General features: G+C 28.1%; 1 protein-coding gene across 1 annotated transcript in view; it reads left to right on the top strand.

The window, feature by feature from the left end:
- Nucleotides 1-22648, top strand: part of LOC136973742 (twitchin-like) — a 245808-nt gene that overhangs the window by 165612 nt on the left and 57548 nt on the right. The window contains 22 exon segments of the mRNA XM_067268488.1: nt 626-770; nt 4900-4942; nt 4944-5037; nt 5165-5470; nt 5546-5848; nt 5927-6208; nt 6321-6620; nt 11539-11841; nt 11915-12039; nt 12147-12303; nt 15699-16004; nt 16075-16377; nt 16464-16745; nt 17424-17729; nt 18158-18460; nt 18540-18821; nt 18898-19197; nt 20397-20699; nt 20776-21057; nt 21132-21431; nt 21517-21819; nt 21902-22183. Coding sequence (XP_067124589.1) covers nt 626-770; nt 4900-4942; nt 4944-5037; nt 5165-5470; nt 5546-5848; nt 5927-6208; nt 6321-6620; nt 11539-11841; nt 11915-12039; nt 12147-12303; nt 15699-16004; nt 16075-16377; nt 16464-16745; nt 17424-17729; nt 18158-18460; nt 18540-18821; nt 18898-19197; nt 20397-20699; nt 20776-21057; nt 21132-21431; nt 21517-21819; nt 21902-22183 — 5610 coding nt within the window.

Here is a 22648-nt window from a genome sequence, read left to right as displayed (position 1 = left end):
TATTGGAGGTGAATAAGAGAATGTACAGCACATGAATTCTCCAAAAGAAGTTTAGAGTAGTTCCCCAGTTTAAGCCCTATCCTGGCCAGTTCTATTCTTCCAGATAATTCTAAATTATTTAATACATTATTAAAATTATAATTATTAATTTAGATAAGAAATAGCACCTAACGTCTATCTCTAGTAGCAAATTACTTAGTATTAATCATTAAACTAGCAGATTTATAGCCCGATTATTTAAGGCAATCATTTGATTATGTATCTATTTGAATCATTTTCCAAGTAATTGGAAAATGATTCAAATAGATACATAATCAATAGAAATTGTTGTTTGGAGAAAGCATGCTACAATTATTATGTTTTTAACACATTCCATTTAACTAAATTAAAATTTAAGTTTAATTCATATTGTAATTAAGAAATTAGCAACATAGCTGAAGAACACAATTTTTGAATAAATATTTTTTCTTTTAATTAGAATAAACCAGAATAAAAATGCTGAATACTCCTATATGTTCTGAACTAAATACTAATATAATCTTTTTTTGTCATATGTCATTCTAGAATTATGTAATTTTTAAAATAAATAATGTCAGAAGCTAATATAATGTAATTTTTTTTTTAGTCAAGCCATATATAATAGGTGATGAAGTAAAAAATCTTGTTCTTAAGAAAGGACAAATGATAAAATTTGAAATTAATTTTGGAGGTGAGCCACCTCCTGAAGTGCAATGGGATCTAAATGGAAAAGAATTGAAAGCTTCCAAAAAGTAAGTGATATGAATTATTTAATTTTTCAGTTTTAACATCAAATTATGGAAAATAGGATTATAAATAAATATAAAAGCTTTCCTCTGAGAGTGTAAATAATTTAGAACTGTATAGTACTATCAAGGACAAATTTTACCTGTAGAATTAACAATATTTTTCAAATTAAAATTGTAAAAAAAATAAATACAAAGATAATAATATAAAAGTTTAAAGGTATCATACCTGTTTAAACTGCAGATCTGTTGCTGTTCACTGTAGCTAGGCTGCAAATTATTTTTTGGTCTAAATATTTTTCCTGTATGTTTAAATATGTGAGATGAACAGACATTTTATTTACAAGGTCTGTTCAAAAAAAAGACCGGACTTTTGTCATAGTGTGCAAATCATTGCACTGATCAAACTTCAGCAAGTAGTGCTACTTAAAGGCAAACTTCAGTAACACACCATTGTGTTACTGAAGTATACTGTGCAACACCACTTGGCTTGTTGTAGTACTCTGATCAGTTGGCAAACTAGAGTTGTTGAAGTGAACAATTTGCTTTAATATACAGTTTAACCCGATTATAACATCATCAGATGTAACGACAACTCTAATATAACATCAAATTTTTATCGGTCCCACAACTTTACTCTACTAGATAATGTTAAAAAACCCACTTGTAACAACATAAAACCCTGTTTTAACGTCATATTCAAAGCACTCCCAAATTTACAAAATTAGATTACAAATTTTATTTAACAAAAAAAAAAATACTGTGTGTTCAGTCTTAGGGTCAGAGTTCACTTTCCTAGAATGATTGTGGGTGGTGCTCTTTCCACCTGACTTCGATGGAGTGAAATTTGCCACTTTTAAACGACATGATGATTGGTTATTATGTACTCATTTTTAAATTACTTTATGCTAAATTGTTAAATATTCTATTATTTTTAATGTGACATATTATATCAAATAGTTTATAAAGAAATAATTGAATTATTTTTAATTGGCATACATTAATTTAACCTTTTGTTGCCTTTTGATTCAACATTATTTTCAAAACTGGAAATTCTGCCATTATTGAAACTTAAGACAAATAGAAATTTCTTATAAAGTGTAATTTTTGAAATTTTTAATTAATATAAATAAAGTTTATTTAAACATGTAGTTTGCATTTTTATACATATGATAATAAATTATTACTATCATAATAGATACAGTATTACCATTAAGAAATAATTTTACAGTAAAACATATGATGTAAAATTAGAATGGTTTATAATAGATTCTTAAACACACTTGGTATGTTTTATCGGACTGAAATTATGACTCCGCAGATAACGACACTTGGTTATAACATCAAAAAATTGCCAGTTTCATGGATGACGTTATAAACAAGTTAAACTGTATTACATTTCTGCAGATAATTGCTGTTGATAAATTTTAAACAAGTTTTTTAATTGCAGTATTTAAAATTTAAAATTTTTGCAACTAATTTTGTTTAGTGTTTAGTTATAAGTTTGTTTTAATTAATTGATTTAAACTAACTTATTATTTAAACAAATGAAGAGGACTAATAAAACTTTTGAACTAGATGGAATACAATAAGCTGTAAATTAGTAATTATCTGAAATTGAATCATATTAATATATTTCAAATTAAATTGATGCTATAAATAATCTTATACAGTTCTAATTTATTTTAAAATTAAAATATAGAAGTTTTAATCAAAGAATTGATTGATAAACTATTTGATTTCAGAAATAAAACTGTTAATGGCTATGAAATGGTATTTAATAAATAAAAGTCTTTCAAAAAAAAAGTATTATGTTTTGCTCCTGTAAAAAGATCTAATATAATTATCAAATAAACCGCCAGTTTTTTTTAATTGAACTACTATGGCTAAATTAATAATAAGTAATTTGGCAGGAAATAGATGGTTAGGCCACAATTCTTGTTAAATTTAATAATTAATAATGATGTAATATAATTTTACACTGTGAGTTTTTCATGCTCTCAATTAAAGAAAAATGCTGCATTGCTACATATGATATAAACAGCACTGGTTATCATTAGGCAAATCTAAGTGATTGTCTAGGAATGCCAAAATATGGGGGCACCATGTAAACAAAGAAAAGATAGATTGTTGATTAGTATTAATTAATAAAAGCTTTTTAAAATGTTCATAATGATACTATTTCATAAATATCCACATGTGTGGATGTACAGTAAATGTGTGCTTGTATGAGTATGATAATATATGTATATAGACAATTTGTGTCTAAATTTTTTTGCCTAGAAGCATCAGAAACTATTGAACCATCCTTGGATATAAAATTAGATTAATTTGTATATTCACTTTTTACACCATCTGGAAAGTTCCAAGACTGATTTTTTTACCTGAGAGACAAGTTGTGCTATGTACTGTACAGTACCTGATTACTGAATAATTTTTTTGTTAAAACATTCATGCTTAGACATGATTTATTTTAGAATGCTATTGTCAGATTTTTTTTCTATACTGTACTTGTAAAAGTAATACTTTTTTTTTATTTTTTGCTTGTCAAAAATTTGTGATGGACAAAGAAGAGCAGAAATTGTAAACTTAGTAAAACAGCTATAGAAACTTACAATGCCATGAAAATTTTGTATGGAAACAATAGTTTATCACTTTCAAAGGTGTTTGACTGATGTAAATGATTTCAAGGAGGGAGGCAATCACTTGAAGATAATGCAGGATGTCTGGCCACAAGTTTGATGGATGTGAATGTTGGGAGGATTTGTGACTACCTCCTTCCAGCAGGCACAACTGTGACTTCCTGCTTCTACCTGGGTGTGCTGAAAAATGTCTTTGTAACAGGATTCAGTGCGTTTGCCTTGAAAAACGGAAAGCAAAAGATTTTTCTACTTCATTACAATGCGACAGCCCATTCCACTGGAATTGCACAGAAATTTTTACCTCAAAAAGAAGTTTGACTTCTTTTTAGCTCTGTGCTTGTTCACCCACTATATTCTTCAAACCTTGTGCCATGAAGACTTTTTCCTCTTTTCATTGCTCAAGATGCACAGGAAGAGTAAACAGTACAACAATTTAGAACACATTGAAGCTAATATGATGTGAGACTTGAAGAGTGTTACAAAAGAAGAATTTTCAAGCAGCTTTCAGTGGTTGTGTGAATGTTGTCAATGGTGCATTGAGACAGGGGGTGACTATGTAGAACACTATAAAGATTAAAAATCTTTCTATTTATTTTTGAACTTTAGAATAATAGTCCCAGAAGTTTCCAGACAGATGGTGTATTAATTTTCTTAACTTTAAAAATTTGGTATTGTAAATTATTCTAATTTTTCAAGTATTCAAAAGAATTAAACAATTGATTGGGCTGGAATTTGAAATCATTGTAGAGCTATAAATTTTTACTCTAATACTCTAATAAAGAAAGAGGGGCTGCCTGCTTTTGCAAACTTAGCCCACTAGGAAGAAAAACGGATGAAGGAAAGGTTCTGAAGGGAGAAGTATAAAGGAAAAGGGGAAAAAGTAAAAGTGAAAAAAATTCTTAAGTCCTTAGAGTGCTGCACTGGAAATTATTAATAACCAAAATTACATCAGTTGACAAAACCGCTCATCTGTCCATCCATCTGTCTTTCCTTAATCTTGAGAACAGTATTAGATAAATGAAATTTAAGACCAGATACGGAAAGCTTAGGGGCAGGAGGCCCCAATTAACTATATACAAACTTGTGATAAAAACTGGAAGTCATGTTATTTCAATTCAAAAATTTTGAATTGAAATAACTGAAATAATTGAAAAGTCTTAGATAGATGACCAGCACAACTCTACTGTTAAAGGAAATGTATGATATACAGGAGCAAGCCACTACTAATTTGAGGTGAAGAGCATATACATTAAAAACAAATTGAAAACTTGATTAAAAATTGCAGCCCAGCATTTTGATGATGTCACAGTAAATAATTGCTTGTTTAAACATTAATTATTTTTATATAGCTTAGTGAATATTATTATAACATAACTATTGATTGTATAGTAATAATAATAATAAAAGTTTTTTTTTATAAATTTTATTAATAAAAAAAAGTGATTTAAGTATTTTAATAAGAAATTTATTAAAAAATGAACTTCTTTTTTCAGAATTACACTTGATAGTACAACCAAAACAACAGTAATAATTGTAAAAAAGTGTAGAACGTGCTGATACTGGAAAATATACACTAACTTTAACAAATAGTTCTGGAGTTCTTAAGTCAACTGGTGATGTTTTAATATTAGGTAAGACTAATATTTGAAATATATTTAAGTATATATCAATAATACAATTTCTGCTGAATTTTTTAAGTTTAACAAAATTACTTAAAAATTAATGATTAATGTGGCTATTTTTTAATTTATAATTTAGATAAACCTACTCCACCTCAAGGACCACTTATACCTGAAGAAGTAAGAGCTGACCATGTTAAACTAAAGTGGCAGAAACCATTAGATACTGGTGGTCAAGAATTACAAGGATATGTAATTGAAAAATTGGATGCTGAGACTGGACGATGGATTCCTGCAGGAGAAGTGGGACCAGATAAACAATCATTTACTGTTGAAGGCTTGACACCTAAAAAGAAATATAAATTTAGAGTTAAAGCAGTGAATAAAGAAGGTGAATCTCTTCCTTTGGAAACTGATCAACCAATTTTGGCAAAGAATCCATATGGTATGTCATTGTATTAAATTAAATTAAATTTTTTTTTATATCTTTTTATTTTATTAATCTAATTTTTAAAAATAGATGAACCTGGAAAACCTGGTAAACCTGATATTGTTGATTATGATAATACACGAGTGGATTTGAAATGGGCTGCACCAGAATCAGATGGAGGCAGACCTATACTTCATTATGTTATTGAAATTAAAGAAAGATTTAGTGTTGAATGGAAAGAAATTCTTAAAACAGAAAGTAACAAATGTGAAGTTACAGTTAAAGATTTAAAAGAAAATATGGTTTGTCAGTTTAGAGTGAAAGCTGTAAACAAGGCAGGTGTGAGTGAACCTAGTGAGCCAACAGATAATCATACAGTAAAACATAGATATCGTAAGTAAAAATGAATTTTTAAATAAATATTAAAATTTTACTGCTTTGTACAAAAAAATACTTTGTATTTTTCATTAGTCAAACCAATGATTGATCGTTCAACTTTGAATAATGTAATTATTAAAGTTGGTCGTTCTTGCAAATATGAAGTAGATATTCGTGGTGAACCTCCACCAGATGTTGTTTGGACTTTTGCTGGGGCAAAATTAACAAATGATGAATTTGTCCAAATTGAAAACAAGGATTATCATTCAGATTTTAGTTTGACAAAAGCTAAAAGAAAGCATTCTGGAAAATATACCATTACAGCTTCTAATTCTTCTGGAAAGGATACAGCTTCTGTTGACATTACAGTTCTTGGTAAGAATTTTATATTGAATTTGAAATTTAATAGAATATAATTTTTAATAATTAGTTATTTTTTAAAATATATTTATAAGAAAATTTGCAATAAATTATTGTTTTATATTAGGAAAACCATCTAAACCTGAAGGTCCTCTTGAAGTAACTGGTGTTCACAAGGAAGGTTGCAAATTGGCATGGAATAAACCAAAAGATGATGGTGGAGTTCCTGTGAAAGAATATGAAATTGAAAAACTCGATAAAGAAACTGGAAGATGGACACGATGTGGTAGAACTGATAAACCTGAATTTGAGGTTACAGGTCTCACACCAGGAAAAGAATACTTATTTCGTGTATCAGCTGTTAATGATGAAGGTGAATCTGAACCATTGGAGACACTTAAACCTATAATTGCTAAGAATCCTTATGGTAAGAAATACAGATTTTTTAATTTTAGAATAATACTATTAATAATTCTGTATTGCTTATAATTATTATTATTCTTATTTAATTTTTTTAATTACATTTTAATAAAAATCTTTCTTACTTTGCTTGATAATATAAAAAATAGTAGAAAATAGCTTTATATTAATAAAACTAACTTCTCACACTGGAATATAAAAAAAGTTTTTAGTGTGTTGCTTTATATTAATATTATGATATTTCTTTTATTGGTACAAGATTTTAATCTATATTTATAAATTATAATTTTTATTATAAAATAATTAAAAAATTAGAATAATTGATTTTAATTTTGTTTTAAACTTATTTAGATGAAAGACACTGTGCAAATGTTATGAGAAATGGATCCTGTTGGATTTGGCTGAATCTTTGATACTTTGTAGTTCTAGTGGTCTGGATCAAAAGTCTCCAGAGGCATAAAGTCAAAAAATGAACAGGTTTTCTATTATTGAGTATCCAAGATCCAAGAAGACAACATAATTTACATGTGTTTTGAACAGGGAAGAAGTTACTGTAGGATTCGAACATTTCACTTCTCCCTAAGTCAACAAATTCTGCTGTATAATTTACAAAGTCTTGTCATCAAAAAGAAAAAATATATAATATATATTTTTTGGAATTAAGAGAGATATAGCGTTATAAAGAACGGGAATGAAGGCCAACCTTCTTGACTGGCACTATTGAACTATTGGTATTAACCATCAATATCAGTTGACAAAATCAGCATCCATGCTCTCAAGCCCCAATGATAAATGTCTAAATATAACCATGATTGTGAAGCCTTAAATTTTTTTCTTTTCAAAATATAAGTGAGATGATATATTTTCAAAAATTATTGATGTTTAGCACATTATCTGGAAATCATTCATTACATGATACATGCAAGTTTGATTCTTGTGCTGTTTGGGTTCTTACTAAATTAGTAGATATAATACACTTTGCTGTGTGGTGCATGGGCATTCTTCTTGCAAGATACCCACTCTGTCAAAATTTGATAACAGTTAAAAAGGAACTCTGTTGGGGCAAGCCATTTTATATAAAGTTTTGAAACAAAAAAGATTTAGAGCTTTATGACACATGCATGAGTTATGCTGTTTTTGCATCTTGGATGCTTGTAACCCAAAAACCATCCATTTTTTGACTTTCTGCCTATGGAGACTTCTGATCAGGACCACTAGAACTACAAAATATCAAAAATTCATCTAATCTAACAGGATCCACTTTCCATAAGATTTGTGCATTGTCCCTTATTATTGAAATATTATTTCAAAAATTAATGAATGTTTTAATTTATAGTATTAGTGCCACTGTAGTTTTGACCTATCTTTTTTAATATATTTTAAAACAGATATGTCAAACTCATTTAAACAACAGGCCATTAATGCCACTGGTAAGATTCACACAGGCCACATCACATTTACAAATTTACTAAAAATTATAATTTGAAGTGAGAATGCAGGAAGATAGATAGAACAATTAAAAGACATTATGTAGTTCAGTGAATTCAATTCAACAATATATAATTGCTATAGTATTGCTTTTATTTAAACATTTATTTTATTTAATGTACATATTTATAAAACTAAAATTAATTGTTTTCATTGGAAACTTGCCAGTGCTATCTTCTGCCTTGTTTTTCAACATCTGAATTCAAAGACTGAGAACAATCTTCATCGTGGCAGATAGATGTTTATCAGTTAATCTTGATCTGTAAGCTATTTTATTTAATTTCAGAGCATTGTGGCCAGGGACATGAAAAATCACATTAGGGCTGCCGGTTTGACACCCCTGTTTTAAAGTAACAATTGATGACTGAAAGTTATGTTAAACACAGCTAGTTATGATTGTAGTTTAAAATCTGGAAGGTCATTATATAATTTTACAGATATTCAGAATAAATTAGGCAATGTAAATAAATAACATTAAAATAATTACTAAATATATTTATTCCCAAAAGCCCTATTTTTTTCTAAGAAAAATAAAGAAGATAATAAATAAAGATAGAATATAAAGATGAATTTATTCAAGCAACAAAAAAACCATTTCAATGAATTGAAATGTTTTTTTATTGCTTCAATAAATTACAGTAAAACTTCATTAAGTTGAAGTTTAAGGGTTAAAAAAAATCTCATTTTTGAATAAAAGAATTTTGAGTTAACAAGTTTAATATTTGATTTTTTGTGGCACTAAACTTTCCATTATCAAACCATTTCTTAAGAATCTGTTCACAATAATTACAAAATTGTATATAGTTTAGAATGCTTTTGAGAGCATTGTCAAGGCTTTCCTTGTGTTCCATTCAAAACACTGATAACAAACAGTATCAGTAAAAGGATGTCAATGCAAGAAATGATGATCACAGACCTATCAAAAGATGGAGGGTTTACAGGAAAATAGGTTCAACTTAAAAGTATTAGCAATTTCAATTTAAAGAGTTTGAAATATAAAGAAAGCTCTTCTTACTATACAGTACCTGAGACCTGAAAACAGCTTTGAATTAAAGCAATTCAACTTAGTGAAGTTTTACTGTATTTCCTTCATATCTTTGATAATCATTTATCAAAATATTTTAAACATTTGTTTACTTTTACAAAAATTGAAGTATTTTACTTCAGTTACTTATTACCATAAATAAATCATGTTTTGCAATTATTTAATAAACTTATATATATATAAATGAGGATATTTGTTTGCTATGCATGCCTAGGCCATTCTACCAATTGCTATGAAACTTGGCAGTTGCATTTACATACATCTAATTTAGACCAATTCATACATCCCACTTCAAAATATTGATCGGATTTCTATATTTCAATTAATTTCTGTCTACATTCATTTGCTGGGTTTACATGGAGCACCATCTGTTGAAAAAGATTTAAGAAAATAATAAAATTATATATAATTATTACAAAAAAGGATACAATTTAAAAAATATAGATATATTATATTCACTTAATTACTGCAACAATGATGTAATGTAAAATAGACACACTATTACATACCACTATGCCATTACTGTGACAGGTAGCACATGACACTTGCCTGCATGGAGTGGAGTAGTATTTTTTCCTTGTACATCATACTTTTCCTGTTAGCAATAGAGTTGTCTGGTTATGTATCTAACTCCATTCAAGGGAAAATTTTTGAATTGAAATAATGTGATTTCCAGTTCAAACTGAAATTTTGTATTTAGTTAATCTGGGCCTCCTGCTTTTACCCTTTCTATATCTGGTCTCAATGTTTATCTATCTAACTCCATTCTTGAGATCAAAGAAAGACAGATAGGCAGGTAGACAACAATGGGAATTTATAGGTTTACAATTTTTTCAAATTGCAGCTTAACAAATTGCAGCGTAATAAGTATCCTCTAATAACTATAAAACCACAAACACCGATAGTCATTCATGGGTTTGCACATCACCAATGAACTGGCCATGTGGAGTTTTCTGGATTTTCTTCATGTTAATAACACCTAAATAGGGACCAGCTTTACATAAAAATCTTCTTGGGATTCATCTTCTTTGGCAGATCGCTCCAGTGTCACATTGACATTTATAAACACAATATTTACAAGAACGTACTTAACTACCATGAAACCTGGACCCCCACCTCCTTCCCTGATTTCATCTTCCCTTAGTAACTCATAAACCCATTGCCCCAAACTTCCCACTGATACTGCTGAAAGATGTTCTAATGTTTAACCAAATTAATGTACAGTATGTGCAACAATTTTAAGGCACAAAGTAGAGCTTGAAGTTTTTTTCTGTGTTGATGTTTGTTTTTCCTATTTATTATCATGGCAACATTGCTTCATTTAAAATTACGTGTAGTTGTAGTCTGTGTAATGTGTACTTTATTCATATACTGAGCTTTACTGCCAAATCTGCTTCCAGTATGCTTATGCCACAACTTTCAAAAGTTTCCTTTACTTAGATGTTTTTGCTGAGCTTTACTTTTTCAACCTAGTTTCACCAGTTTTTTCACAGGATCACATAAATGAAATTATTCTCACATTTTTACAAGATTTTTTTATTTAAACAAGTCTTATATTAAGTCTTTCAGATGTTAAGGTTAACAAATTCAATCACATGTGGGGACATCACAACCTGTTTAACATGGATCACTTTTCAAATATTAGTAGTAGACCAGTATTAATTAGTAGTCATTGACTATTCTCGTTCTCAAGAGGAGGTCAACTACTACTTTTGGTCAAACTTACTTCAATCCCCTACTGTTACACTCTCTTCTTTCTATTGGACCGGCATTATGGTGGCATTCGAAGAGGAAAATTATATAATACAAGATTATCAGTGAGCACAAAATATGATTTAAGTAATTTTTGAGGATGTTGAGTTTAAATATTTGGTCCATCACAAAATTTTATTTGTTGGCTGATTACCATTTGATATTCAGCTGTGAATGGAACAATTTGTTAGAGCTAACATTAGAAAAAATGCTGTCTACTTGACCAATGAAATTGTACCATTTTGTACCATTTGAGTATCATGATAAACAAGACAATGGTAGGCTAAAATAACCAAACTCTTTATATGGTTTTTATTTTAATGTTTGTTATTGTATTTGATTTATATAGCAACAAAGGTCTTATGTAAGGGTTTATCACATTGAGTGACCAATCTAACACATTTTAAAAATTCTTTATTTCTCTACTGTATGCAATTTAAAGATTGGTCACGTGATAAACTCTTATGTAAGATAACCTTTGTAATTATACTATAATGTAATATAATAGAAGGGTTAGAAGTACTAAGAATCTAATAATCTTAATGTTTGTTCTTATTTTTTGCCCAGGCAATGCTGGGCTTGTCTGCTAATAATTATAAAAATAAGATTGCAAGTGATAAATTCATTATTTTAATTATAGATGAACCTGGCAAGCCAGGCACTCCAGAATTTGTTGATTGGGATAATATCAGTGTAGATTTGAAATGGGAACCACCTAAAAGTGATGGTGGAGCACCAATTACTAGATATATTATTGAGAAAAAAGAAAAATTTGGCTTTAATTGGGAAAAGGCTGTAGAAGTTAATGGCACAACACTTGAAGCTAAGGTTACTTCATTAATTGAAAGGCAAGAATATCAGTTTAGAGTCATTGCTGTAAATAAAGCAGGACCTGGCGAACCTAGTGATCCTACAAAGAATCACTTGGTTAAACATAGACGATGTGAGTATTATTTAAAATTATATTTGAAAATTGTAGTTGAGTTTGATTCTCATAATAATTTACATTTACGCAGTAAAACCCATGATTGATCGCAGTATGCTTGAAAATATAACTGTTAAAAAAGGAAAGACTGTTAAATTGGATGTTAATATTAGAGGTGAACCACCTCCAAAAGTTACTTGGATGTTAAAAGAGAAGGTAATATCATGTATTAAAAATTAATTTTAAACATATACATATGTTATATTTTTTATTACACTCAAAAAAGTTTATATAAAAAATAATAATAATTAATTTTTATGTAGGTAGTGGAAAGTGTAGATAATGTTGAAATAGTAAATGTGGATTACAACAGTAAAATAACTATTCATGACAGTTTAAGGAAAAACAGTGGAAGATATACCATCATAGCTGAAAACGAACATGGTCGTGATGAAGCTGATGTTGAAATTCTTGTTTTAGGTATATTTTTAAATTTATTGCTAATAAAATATTTTAAAATATATGTCTACAATCATGATTTACAGACACTATAATAATCTAACTCTATGGTAATTAATATTTAATTAATAGATTAAATAAGTTTATATTAGTAATTATATAATTTGTATATTATGTTATATTCATCAAAATGCATAATTATTATAAAATTCAGTATAACTAACATATTAATATTGATAGCATTAAGAAAATTTATTATGTATAATTTTATTTTAAAAATGTAAAAGAATGTAGTAAACATTGAAATTTTTTTTCCTAAAATTATAATACAGTAGTGAACCGAAAATTGGAATCAATTGGGGATTGGGGTTGTTCAGATTAGGGATTTGTTCCGATTACGGATTATGTACGAAAAAATATATTAACCTGTCCGATGTTCAAATTTTTCTCTGTTGCGTGTCGCTATGTGTTGAATCTTTTTTTGTTGCGTGTCGCTTTGTGTTGAATTTTCGTCGATTTTAAGCCTAACGAAAATTTTTATAATAATAATCGAGGCTATCGTATCGTTAAAAATTATTTCTGCATTTTGTACAAACAAAATAAATATATTGAAGAATATAAAAATATGAAAATTATACTTTAGAAGTAAATTTAGTATCAAAAACGATCGATTCAGCACGACACAGTCTGACTGAAAATCGTGCCGATTACCGGGGTTCCGATTTACGAGTCTCTACTGTATTGTAATAGCCATCGATGGTCGTATGGTAATCTTATATCAACTGGAAGGGGAGGATCGGACCAAAGGTTCGGGTAGCGTAACTGGTAACGTGTCTGCACGGATAGCAGAAGTTGTGGGTTCGAATCCCGCTTCGGGCCGATTCTTTTCTTCCAGTTAAGCCTAAATTTATTTAAATTATTTAATTAAAATTCTAATTATTAAATTTAGCAAGAGATAGCGCCTAACGCCTAACTCTAGTACCAAATTAACTTAAATTATTAATATTACTATAGCCATTTGCTAGCCCGATAATTCGGCAGTTGTTGGTCTTTATATATAACGGGTTAGTTGTTGTTTATTTATACTGTATTGACTAACTTTTATATTTTTCATTTTTATGAAGTCTTATATTTTCTAAGAACAATAATTTATTTATTTATAAATTTTAATTTATAGATGCTGTAAAATTGACTTTTATTTGCATCAGATCATGTCTCAAAGTAGTCTTTATTGTTGTTTTGAAAATTTAAGCTTTTTTAAAATGATAATTTTGTTTTAAAATGTAATTGTGATCTTATATTTGTTTCATTTATAATAATTATAAATATCTAAATATTATTGAACCAAAAACTTAAAAAAATGTTAAAACAACTGAAAGTTTGAATTCATTTGAAATTTTGGAAATATTAAATCTTTATTCACATTTAGTTATATTCATAGTAATTAAATTCATAAAATTTTGCTGGTATGTGAATATTATATTATTATAAAGCATGTACAGTAGAGAGTTGTTTATTCGAATCAATTGGGGACTGGGGTTGTTCGGATTAGTGATTTGTTTGGATAACCGATTATGTATGAAAAAATATATTAACCTGTCCGATGTTCAAATTTTTCTCCATTGCGTGTCACTTTGTGTTAAATTTTTCTCCCTTGCGTGTCGCTTTGTGTTGAATTTTTGTTGATTTTAAGCCTAACGAAAATTTTTATAATAATAATCGAGGCTATTGTATTGTTAAAAATTATTTCTTTATTTTGTACAAACAAAATAAATATATTGAAGAATATAAAAACATGAAAATTATACTTTAGAAGTAAATCCAGTATCAAAAACGTTCGATTCAGCACGACATAGTCCGACTGAAAATCGTTTGGATAACCGGGGTTCGGATTAACGACTCTCTACTGTATATGTAGCTCTGCTATTGAAAAATAAATCTGAATTCAAAAGCATTTATAATACAAAAAATATTATAAAAAGAACTATATTTTTGATATATTATTTTCAATTTTAAAAAACACAACATTTTATTACTATTTTACACCATCATTATTAGACTTATGCTATCCTACCAGAAGTAATTGGACACTATATTTGCAAAATAAATCAGATGCTAATTGTACTTTAATTGCAAATCATGTAAATTGTCATCTATTTGCTGGAGTAGTAGAGGAAAATGCCACTTGAGATGTATCAGAAGTTAGTGGAAATTATGTCCTACAGACTGTCATTAAGACTAAAGCAGGCCTCACTAATTACTAAAATTGCTAATAAAACACTATTTTTGATACTTGCATAGGTATCCAATTACTTTTAGTAGGATAGTATGTGTGTGTATATATATATCAAACATTTTTCAAATACTAATGTAGTAAACTTTATATAGAAGTTTAATATAAGAGAGTAGTCCCTTGTTATATCGCAGATCTGGATATATCTTGGTTTCCCAAATTTTAAAAGTACTTGAGTCAATAAATTTTAAAATATCAATTGTCATTGAATTTCTTTTTGCAATGAAATAAAGTATTTTATTTCTATCATTGTCCTTGAAACTACCACTGCAGATGAAACAATAAATTTGTCAAGATCTAAATAAGCAAAACAGGTGGACAGATCAGTTATCATTCGTTTCCTTTTGATATTAAAAATTGTTTATTTATTGGTATTAAGTACTGTTCCCTCATTTACAAGTTTCTGTGAATTCACCGCATAATGTGTAAGGAAAAGATTTTATTTCTGAATGGAAAGTTTTAAAATTTTTATACAATGGTAACTTTACTTTGCTTTTTAGAGAATTTTTGCTTTAATTTTATAAATTTTGATGTTCTATTATATGTTTAATATTTATCTTTTAATTATTTAGATTTTCAATTACTGTATTTATAATTTTAATTGAAAAATATAAATTACATGAATTTTTAATAAGCAATTTATTATGAAATATAGTACTGTATAATAAAATTGCAACTGATATTTTGTTTTTATATTGACAATATTTGTCTTTAAATGTCATTGTTAAAGAAACAATAATGTTAAATGGGTGTTTGTGGTATCGATGTTTACATAAACATCAATTAATATGATATAATCACGAATAAAATTCAGTATTGCAAAACTAAGTTTATTTTATATCAGAAACACTCGCTGATGAATGAATAGAGGATAGAGATTCCATAACATGTTTAATCTGCTTAGTAAAAGCTCAGAATTTTTAGTAAACTTACTTGGTTATATCATGCTTTTTCTTTGTCTCCTGAGAAGCACAATATAATGAGGGGCTACTGTATTTCAACATTTATATATCATTTACATTAAACCTGTTACATTGCTGAATTTGTAACTTAACTTAGTTTTAGTTGTTATGAAAATAGTATAATATATAAAATTTAAATAAATTAAATCTTGTGTCATTAGGTGCACCATCAAAACCAAAAGGACCACTTGAAGTAACTGATGTGCATGCTAAAGGATGTAAACTAAAATGGCAAAAACCAGAGGATGATGGAGGAAAACCACTAAACCATTATGTTGTTGAAAAAATGGACACTGCAACAGGAAATTGGGTTCCAGTTGGCAGAGCTGATAGAGATAGTCCTGAAATGGTAGTTCCCGGTCTAACACCTGGAAAAGAATATCAATTCCGTGTTAAAGCAGTTAATGCTGAGGGTGAATCTGAACCATTAGTCACTACTCAACCAATAATTGCAAAGAATCCTTATGGTAAAATTTTTTAAATATGCTTTTTAGTTAATATAATTTAGAAAAAGTTACAATGTACTTCTTTCATTAGATCCTGCTGGTGCTCCTGGAGTTCCTGATATAGTTGACTGGGATGAAACTAAAGTTGATCTCAAATGGCAACCACCTAAAAAGGATGGTGGTGCACCAATTACTGGTTATATTATTGAAAAGAAGGAAAAGTTTGGAGCAACTTGGGAAACATGTCTTGAAACAACTAGTTCTAAGCCTGAAGCAACAGTAACTGATGTAATGAAAGGCCAACAATATCAGTTTCGAGTTCGAGCAGTCAATAAGGCGGGTCCTGGTGATCCAAGTGAACCTAGTAAACTTCATACAGTGAAAGCAAGATATTGTAAATACAATATACTTTTTACTTTAATGAACTTTTATGTAATATTTATCTCTTCTCTTGATATACATTTTGTATTCTGTTTACAGTGGCTCCAAAAATAAATCGTGACAATTTACAGCCTATTACATTGCATGCTGGTCATGCTACTAAATTAGATGTAGAAGTAATTGGTGAACCTCCACCTACTATTACTTGGTTCTTTGCTGGAAAAGAAATTGAAAAGAGTGAATTAATTAAAATTGAAACTGAGGATTATATAACACACATAAAATTAAGTAATGTAACACGCAAACAGTCAGGAAAATATACAATTAAAGCTGTGAATAGTTCTGGAAAAGATGAGGCATCAGTTGAAATCACTGTCTTAGGTAATTGCAATAATATTATTTTTTATTTTAATTTTATTATATTTTGTGTTAAAACACACCATTTGGAACATTTTAGAGTCAGGATCGTAGTTTAAATGCAACTATTTACATAAAGTAAATATAAAATAAAACTATATTTTAAAATGGTTTATATTTCTGTTTTATTTTAAAATTTGTCTGTTCAATGATTAAATGTAAATAATAGAGATGTTGCCATTGGGATGGGAAACTGCACAAAATAATACCCTCATGATAGTTCAAATAACATATTGATTTTATATATTCCTCAATAAATACTATCAAGATTTGTTAATTAAAAACCATTTTATTTGAGGTAATAGAATAGTAATAAATATTATAAAAGAAATTATTTTTATAAATCTGTATCTAAAATTTTAAGTAGATTTTTTTTAAATACAATAATTGAATATTGGATTATCAAACAGTGATATTTTTTTTATTTAAGAATTGAATTTTTAATGAAAAGAAACTGTAGTAGTGAAAACTTGAAAAAGAATTTTTTTGAAATAGCATTTATAAAATTTACATGATTTTCTCTCTACATTAACCAAGCTACTATTGAAAGTTTCAATACTATAATATTACTGATTATTGATGATCATTCACTGTTAATTATTTATTTAATATATATTAATAATTTGTGTATTTAAAATTTAGATAAGCCTTCAAGACCAGAAGGTCCGTTAGAAGTTACTGATGTTCATGCAGAAGGAGCAACAATAAAATGGGAGAAACCAAAAGATGATGGAGGATTACCACTTACTGGTTATGTTGTTGAAAAACTTGACACTCTTACAGGACGTTGGGTACCTGTAGGTAAAACAGACAAAGATACTCAAGAATTAACAGTAAATGATCTGGAACCTGGAAAAAGATATCATTTCCGTGTTAAGGCTCAAAATGCTGAAGGGGATTCTGAGCCTTTAGAATCAGACAAACCTACTCTTGCCAAAAATCCATATGGTAAGTGATAATATAAATATATATCTTTTAATTTTTAAACTTAGTCTACATTATTTGTATATAGTAGAATAATGTGGTTCAAATCTAATTTGTATAAAAATTGAAGTTTTATGTAAAAATAGAAAATTTACTTAAGAATGACTTAATAGGCATAGCTTACTTTTTAATTTTCTTTTCTATACTAGTAATTACTATGTTAATTCAGTGATATGTATTCATCTTTATATAATTGTTTTAATTTAAAATAAAAAAATTTATAATGTAATTTCAAGTTTTAAATAAATTTTGTAATGTTAGTGAGAACAACTTTTTAAAAAATAGATTTTTTTATTTTGAAAATATATGAATTATTTTGTATTTGTTTTTAAAATAAATATCAAAATAATCAATAATTGTCGAAAATAATTTTAACATTTATTATATTATAGATGAACCTGGACCACCAGGTCTTCCAGAAATTATTGATTATGATTCAAATTTTGTCAAATTAAAATGGGATAAACCAATTCGAGATGGTGGTGATCCTATATCTGGTTATATTATTGAGAAGAAAGATCGCTATAGTTCAGATTGGGTTCCAGCTGCAGAGATCAGAGGTGACATTCCTGAAGGTAAAGTTTCAGGATTAACTGAAGGTGAAAAATATGAATTCCGTGTGAGAGCTGTAAATAGAGCTGGTCCTGGTGTACCTAGTGAAGGAACCTCACCTCACACTGCTAAACCAAGATTCTGTAAGACATTTTTAATGTTATTCTAAATTACATAATAAACAAGTTAAATACAGATTAAATAAATTTTTATTTCTTATAGTGAAACCTAGAATTGACAGAACTAATTTGAAAGATATGACAATAAAAGCTGGTTTGACTATTAGCTTTGATGTTAATATCATTGGTGAACCACCACCAACAGTAACTTGGAAATTCAAAGATGAGACCATAGAAACTGGTGTTGTATATCGTGTTGATAATGTTGATTACAACTCTAAATTCTATCTGATGAGAGCAACACGAAAAGAAAGTGGTACATATGTTATTACTGCAACTAATAGTTCTGGCACAGATGAGGCAGGAGTTATAATAACAGTCCTTGGTTAGTAATAATTTAAAGCTTATTTAAATAACAAATATTAAAGTGTTTAAATCAAATGGTCATATTTGACTTATAGGCAAGCCAAGTAAACCTAGAGGCCCATTGGAAGTGTCAGATGTTCATAAAGAAGGTTGTTCATTGAAATGGAAAGAACCAGAAGATGATGGAGGCCTTCCTGTACAATACTATGAAATTGAAAAAATGGATGAAGATACAGGTGTATGGGTTCCTGCTGGGAAATCAACAGAACCCAAATGTGAAGTTACAAATTTGACTCCTGGAAAGAAATACAAGTTCCGTGTAAGAGCAGTGAATAAAGAAGGAGATTCTGAGGAATTGGAAACTGAAGAAGCAATACTTGCTAAAAATCCATTTGGTATGTTTAATATACTTTGTTTTCTTAAATAAATTTAAATTTTTTAATAATTTCAGGAGCAATTAATGTTTATATAATTATAAATAATTTGAAAATTTATAATTATAAAATATTTAATATCAAAAATTTACTGACAGTATAATGTTTTTAAATAAAAGTAAATAAAAATTTTATTATTAAATTATTTTATGTACTTTTTACATAATATACCTGAATTATCATGTGTAATATTTTTTACTATATGGATTTTGTATTTATTTTTAATGTTCTGAAAATAAAAAATACTTTAGTATATTGAATAAAGCTATGATTCATCTTAGAATTATTATAGATCTATATTTATATATAATTATAGATTTTAGTATTTTGTAATATTTTTAGGAGTTGAAAAGTCCTGGTTTCTTGCCAAAAAAATTATTTAAAAAATGATGTCGAGGTAATCTTATGATACAGCATTAAATTATTATAGATTTTATTTTTATAAGGAACAATGTTTCTATTTCTTACTAAAGATATTGATTCTTTTTCTCCTGTGCTTTAACTATTTCAGTTTTTTAATTGAAAACTGAAATAATTTTATATATACATTTTTATATGTATTTTACAATAGGAGAAAAGTAAATCAGTATTTCTAACCAGAAGCTGAAGAGATGAATTTTTTATAGAATGATAATTTCATTGCCATATTTCTTATTTTATCTAATGCAGAATAAAATACTAGATTAAGGGAAAAGTTTAAAAACTTCTATTTAAGTTATAATGTTTAATTCTTAGTTAATTTCAAACCTGGTTATTCTTTGTTTAGGTTATGGCTATATTGTTACTTTATATAATTTTCAATATATTGATATATTATTCATATTTGTAATACAAAATATTATTAAAAAATATGCAATACAAACTTATATGCACACAGCTGTGTGTATGTGTGTGTTTATTAATTAAATATATTCTTTCACTTAATTACTTTTTTAATTTTTAATTAAATACATCAAGTATTTATTGTGTATTGAAGTATAGTTTGTTGAATTCTTAAAAAAATTAAAATTGTATTTATAACATACAATTTGAATTTTATTTTCAAATTATATATGTATATAAATAATTTCAAAACATATATATATGTATATGTATTATTAAAATTCATTATATAGTAAAAAGCAAGAAATTAATATTTTTATTAATGTACTTCTATTTAGATGAACCAAGTAAACCAGGTCGGCCTGAACCAACTGATTGGGATAAAGATCATGTTGATCTTAAATGGGCACCTCCAGAAAAAGATGGTGGATCACCAGTTACTGCTTATATCATTGAGAAACGTAAAAAAGGCTCTCATAAATGGCAGAAAGCTAAACAAGTACCAGGAGATAGAACATCAGGAACTGTGTCAGATCTTGAAGAAGGTGAAGAGTATGAATTCCGTGTTAAAGCTGTTAACAAAGGTGGTGTTAGTGAGCCGAGTGAACCATCACGATCTGTAGTTGCCAAACCACGATTTTGTAAGTCAATATGAAAGTTTTATATAAATCAATAAATTTTAAAAAGATACTTAATAATCAATATATATAATTTTAGTGGCGCCATATATTGATCGAACAAATTTAAAAGATACCGTAATTAAAGTTGGTCAGTCAGTCAGATTTGATGTTGATGTAAAAGGAGAACCTCCTCCAGCTATAGTATGGTCATTCAAAGAAGAAAAATTGAAAGATACAGATAGATTAAAAATCCAAGTGGAAGATTATCGCACTGTTTTCTTCCTTTCAAGAGCAAAAAGGAAAGAATCAGGAAAATACACTATCACCGCTACTAATGACTCTGGAAAGGATGAAGTGACTATTGAAATAAAAGTTTTAAGTAAGAAATTAAAATCGAAAATGAATTATTGTACTTATATTTTACATTGACCAAATTTTAATTATATTCATTAGGTAAACCATCCAAACCAAAAGGTCCATTAAAAGTGTCTGATGTTCATGCTGAAGGGTGCAAACTTAAGTGGGATAAACCAGAAGATGATGGAGGAGAACCTGTTCAACAGTATGTTGTAGAAAAAATGGATATGGAAACTGGCAGATGGGTTCCTGTTACAACTACAAGAGAACCAGAAGCAGAAATTACTGGTTTAACACCAGGCAAAGAATATAAATTCCGTGTTAGAGCTGTTAATCCAGAAGGAGAATCAGAACCCTTAGAAACAGATGTACCAACACTAGCTAAAAATCCATTTGGTAAGAAGATTTTATATTAAACAATTTAATTGAATAAATGTGTCATAAATTTTACATGATATATAAAATTTTAAAATTTATCTAGATGAGCCTGGTAAACCTGGAAAACCATCTGCTAAAGATTGGGATAGACATCATGTTGATCTTACCTGGCATGCACCTCAAACTGATGGAGGATCACCAATTACAAGTTATATCATTGAAAAGAAAGATAAATATAGTACAAAATGGCAAAAAGCAATTGAAATAATTGGTGATAAATGTGAAGCTAGAGTGCCAGATCTCATTGAAGGTATGGAATATCAGTTCCGTGTAAAAGCTGTTAATAAAGCTGGACCCAGTAATCCCAGTGATGCTAGTGATGTAATTGTTGCTAAAACTAGATTCTGTAAGTAAAATTTATTTTTAAAGTTTTTTTTTTGACATCTAATGTGCAAGTTATAATAAAAAATTTTGTTTCCTGGTAACAGTGGCTCCAAAAATTGATAGATCAACATTGAAAGATGTAATTATTCATGCTGGTCAAAGTATTAAGTTTGATGTGAAAATAATTGGTGAACCTCCACCAAAAAAAATTTGGATGAAAGAGAAAGAAGTATTGAAAGATGGTGGCCAAATAGGAATTGAGTTAGAACCATACAGAACTAAATTGGTAATTCATTCTGTTGAGCGTAAAGATTCAGGTGTGTACATAATAAGAGCAGAAAATTCTTCTGGTGATGATGAAGCACAAGTTCAGATTGAGGTATTAGGTATGTGAAAATGTTATTTTTCATTAATTATAATAAAATATTGTATTAAATATCATTTATTAATTCTAGTTATTATTTAAAGGTTTAGTTTATAGTTTATAGTGTTTTGATAGTCATCAGCATATTCATAAATGTATAATGTGAAGAAATGAAAATAAAAATCATTCAAATTGCAAACATAAACTATCCAAGCTGGCAGCTTTACACCAGAAACTCATCTAAAAACACAATGAAGAGTGACCTTTTATCTGAGGCTATGCCTCAGTAAATTATGTAAAAGAGAAAAAATGTTACTAGTAATTGGATTTATTTTATGATTTAATTACCAAAGACATATTTTGGCTTTTACATAATTTACTGAGGTTATAACCTGAAATAAAAAGTCTGTGATAACCGACAGCGAATGAAAATGTTATTTGATTTACAAACTATTCTTTAATTTGCTATTTTTATCAGGTTCTTTAT

This window comes from Centruroides vittatus, unplaced genomic scaffold (genome assembly GCF_030686945.1).
Source record: "Centruroides vittatus isolate TY-2023 unplaced genomic scaffold, ASM3068694v2 contig_329, whole genome shotgun sequence".
Taxonomy (NCBI): domain Eukaryota; kingdom Metazoa; phylum Arthropoda; class Arachnida; order Scorpiones; family Buthidae; genus Centruroides; species Centruroides vittatus.
Note: the sequence above shows the minus strand (reverse complement) of the source record. Positions and strands in the feature narration are given on the sequence as shown.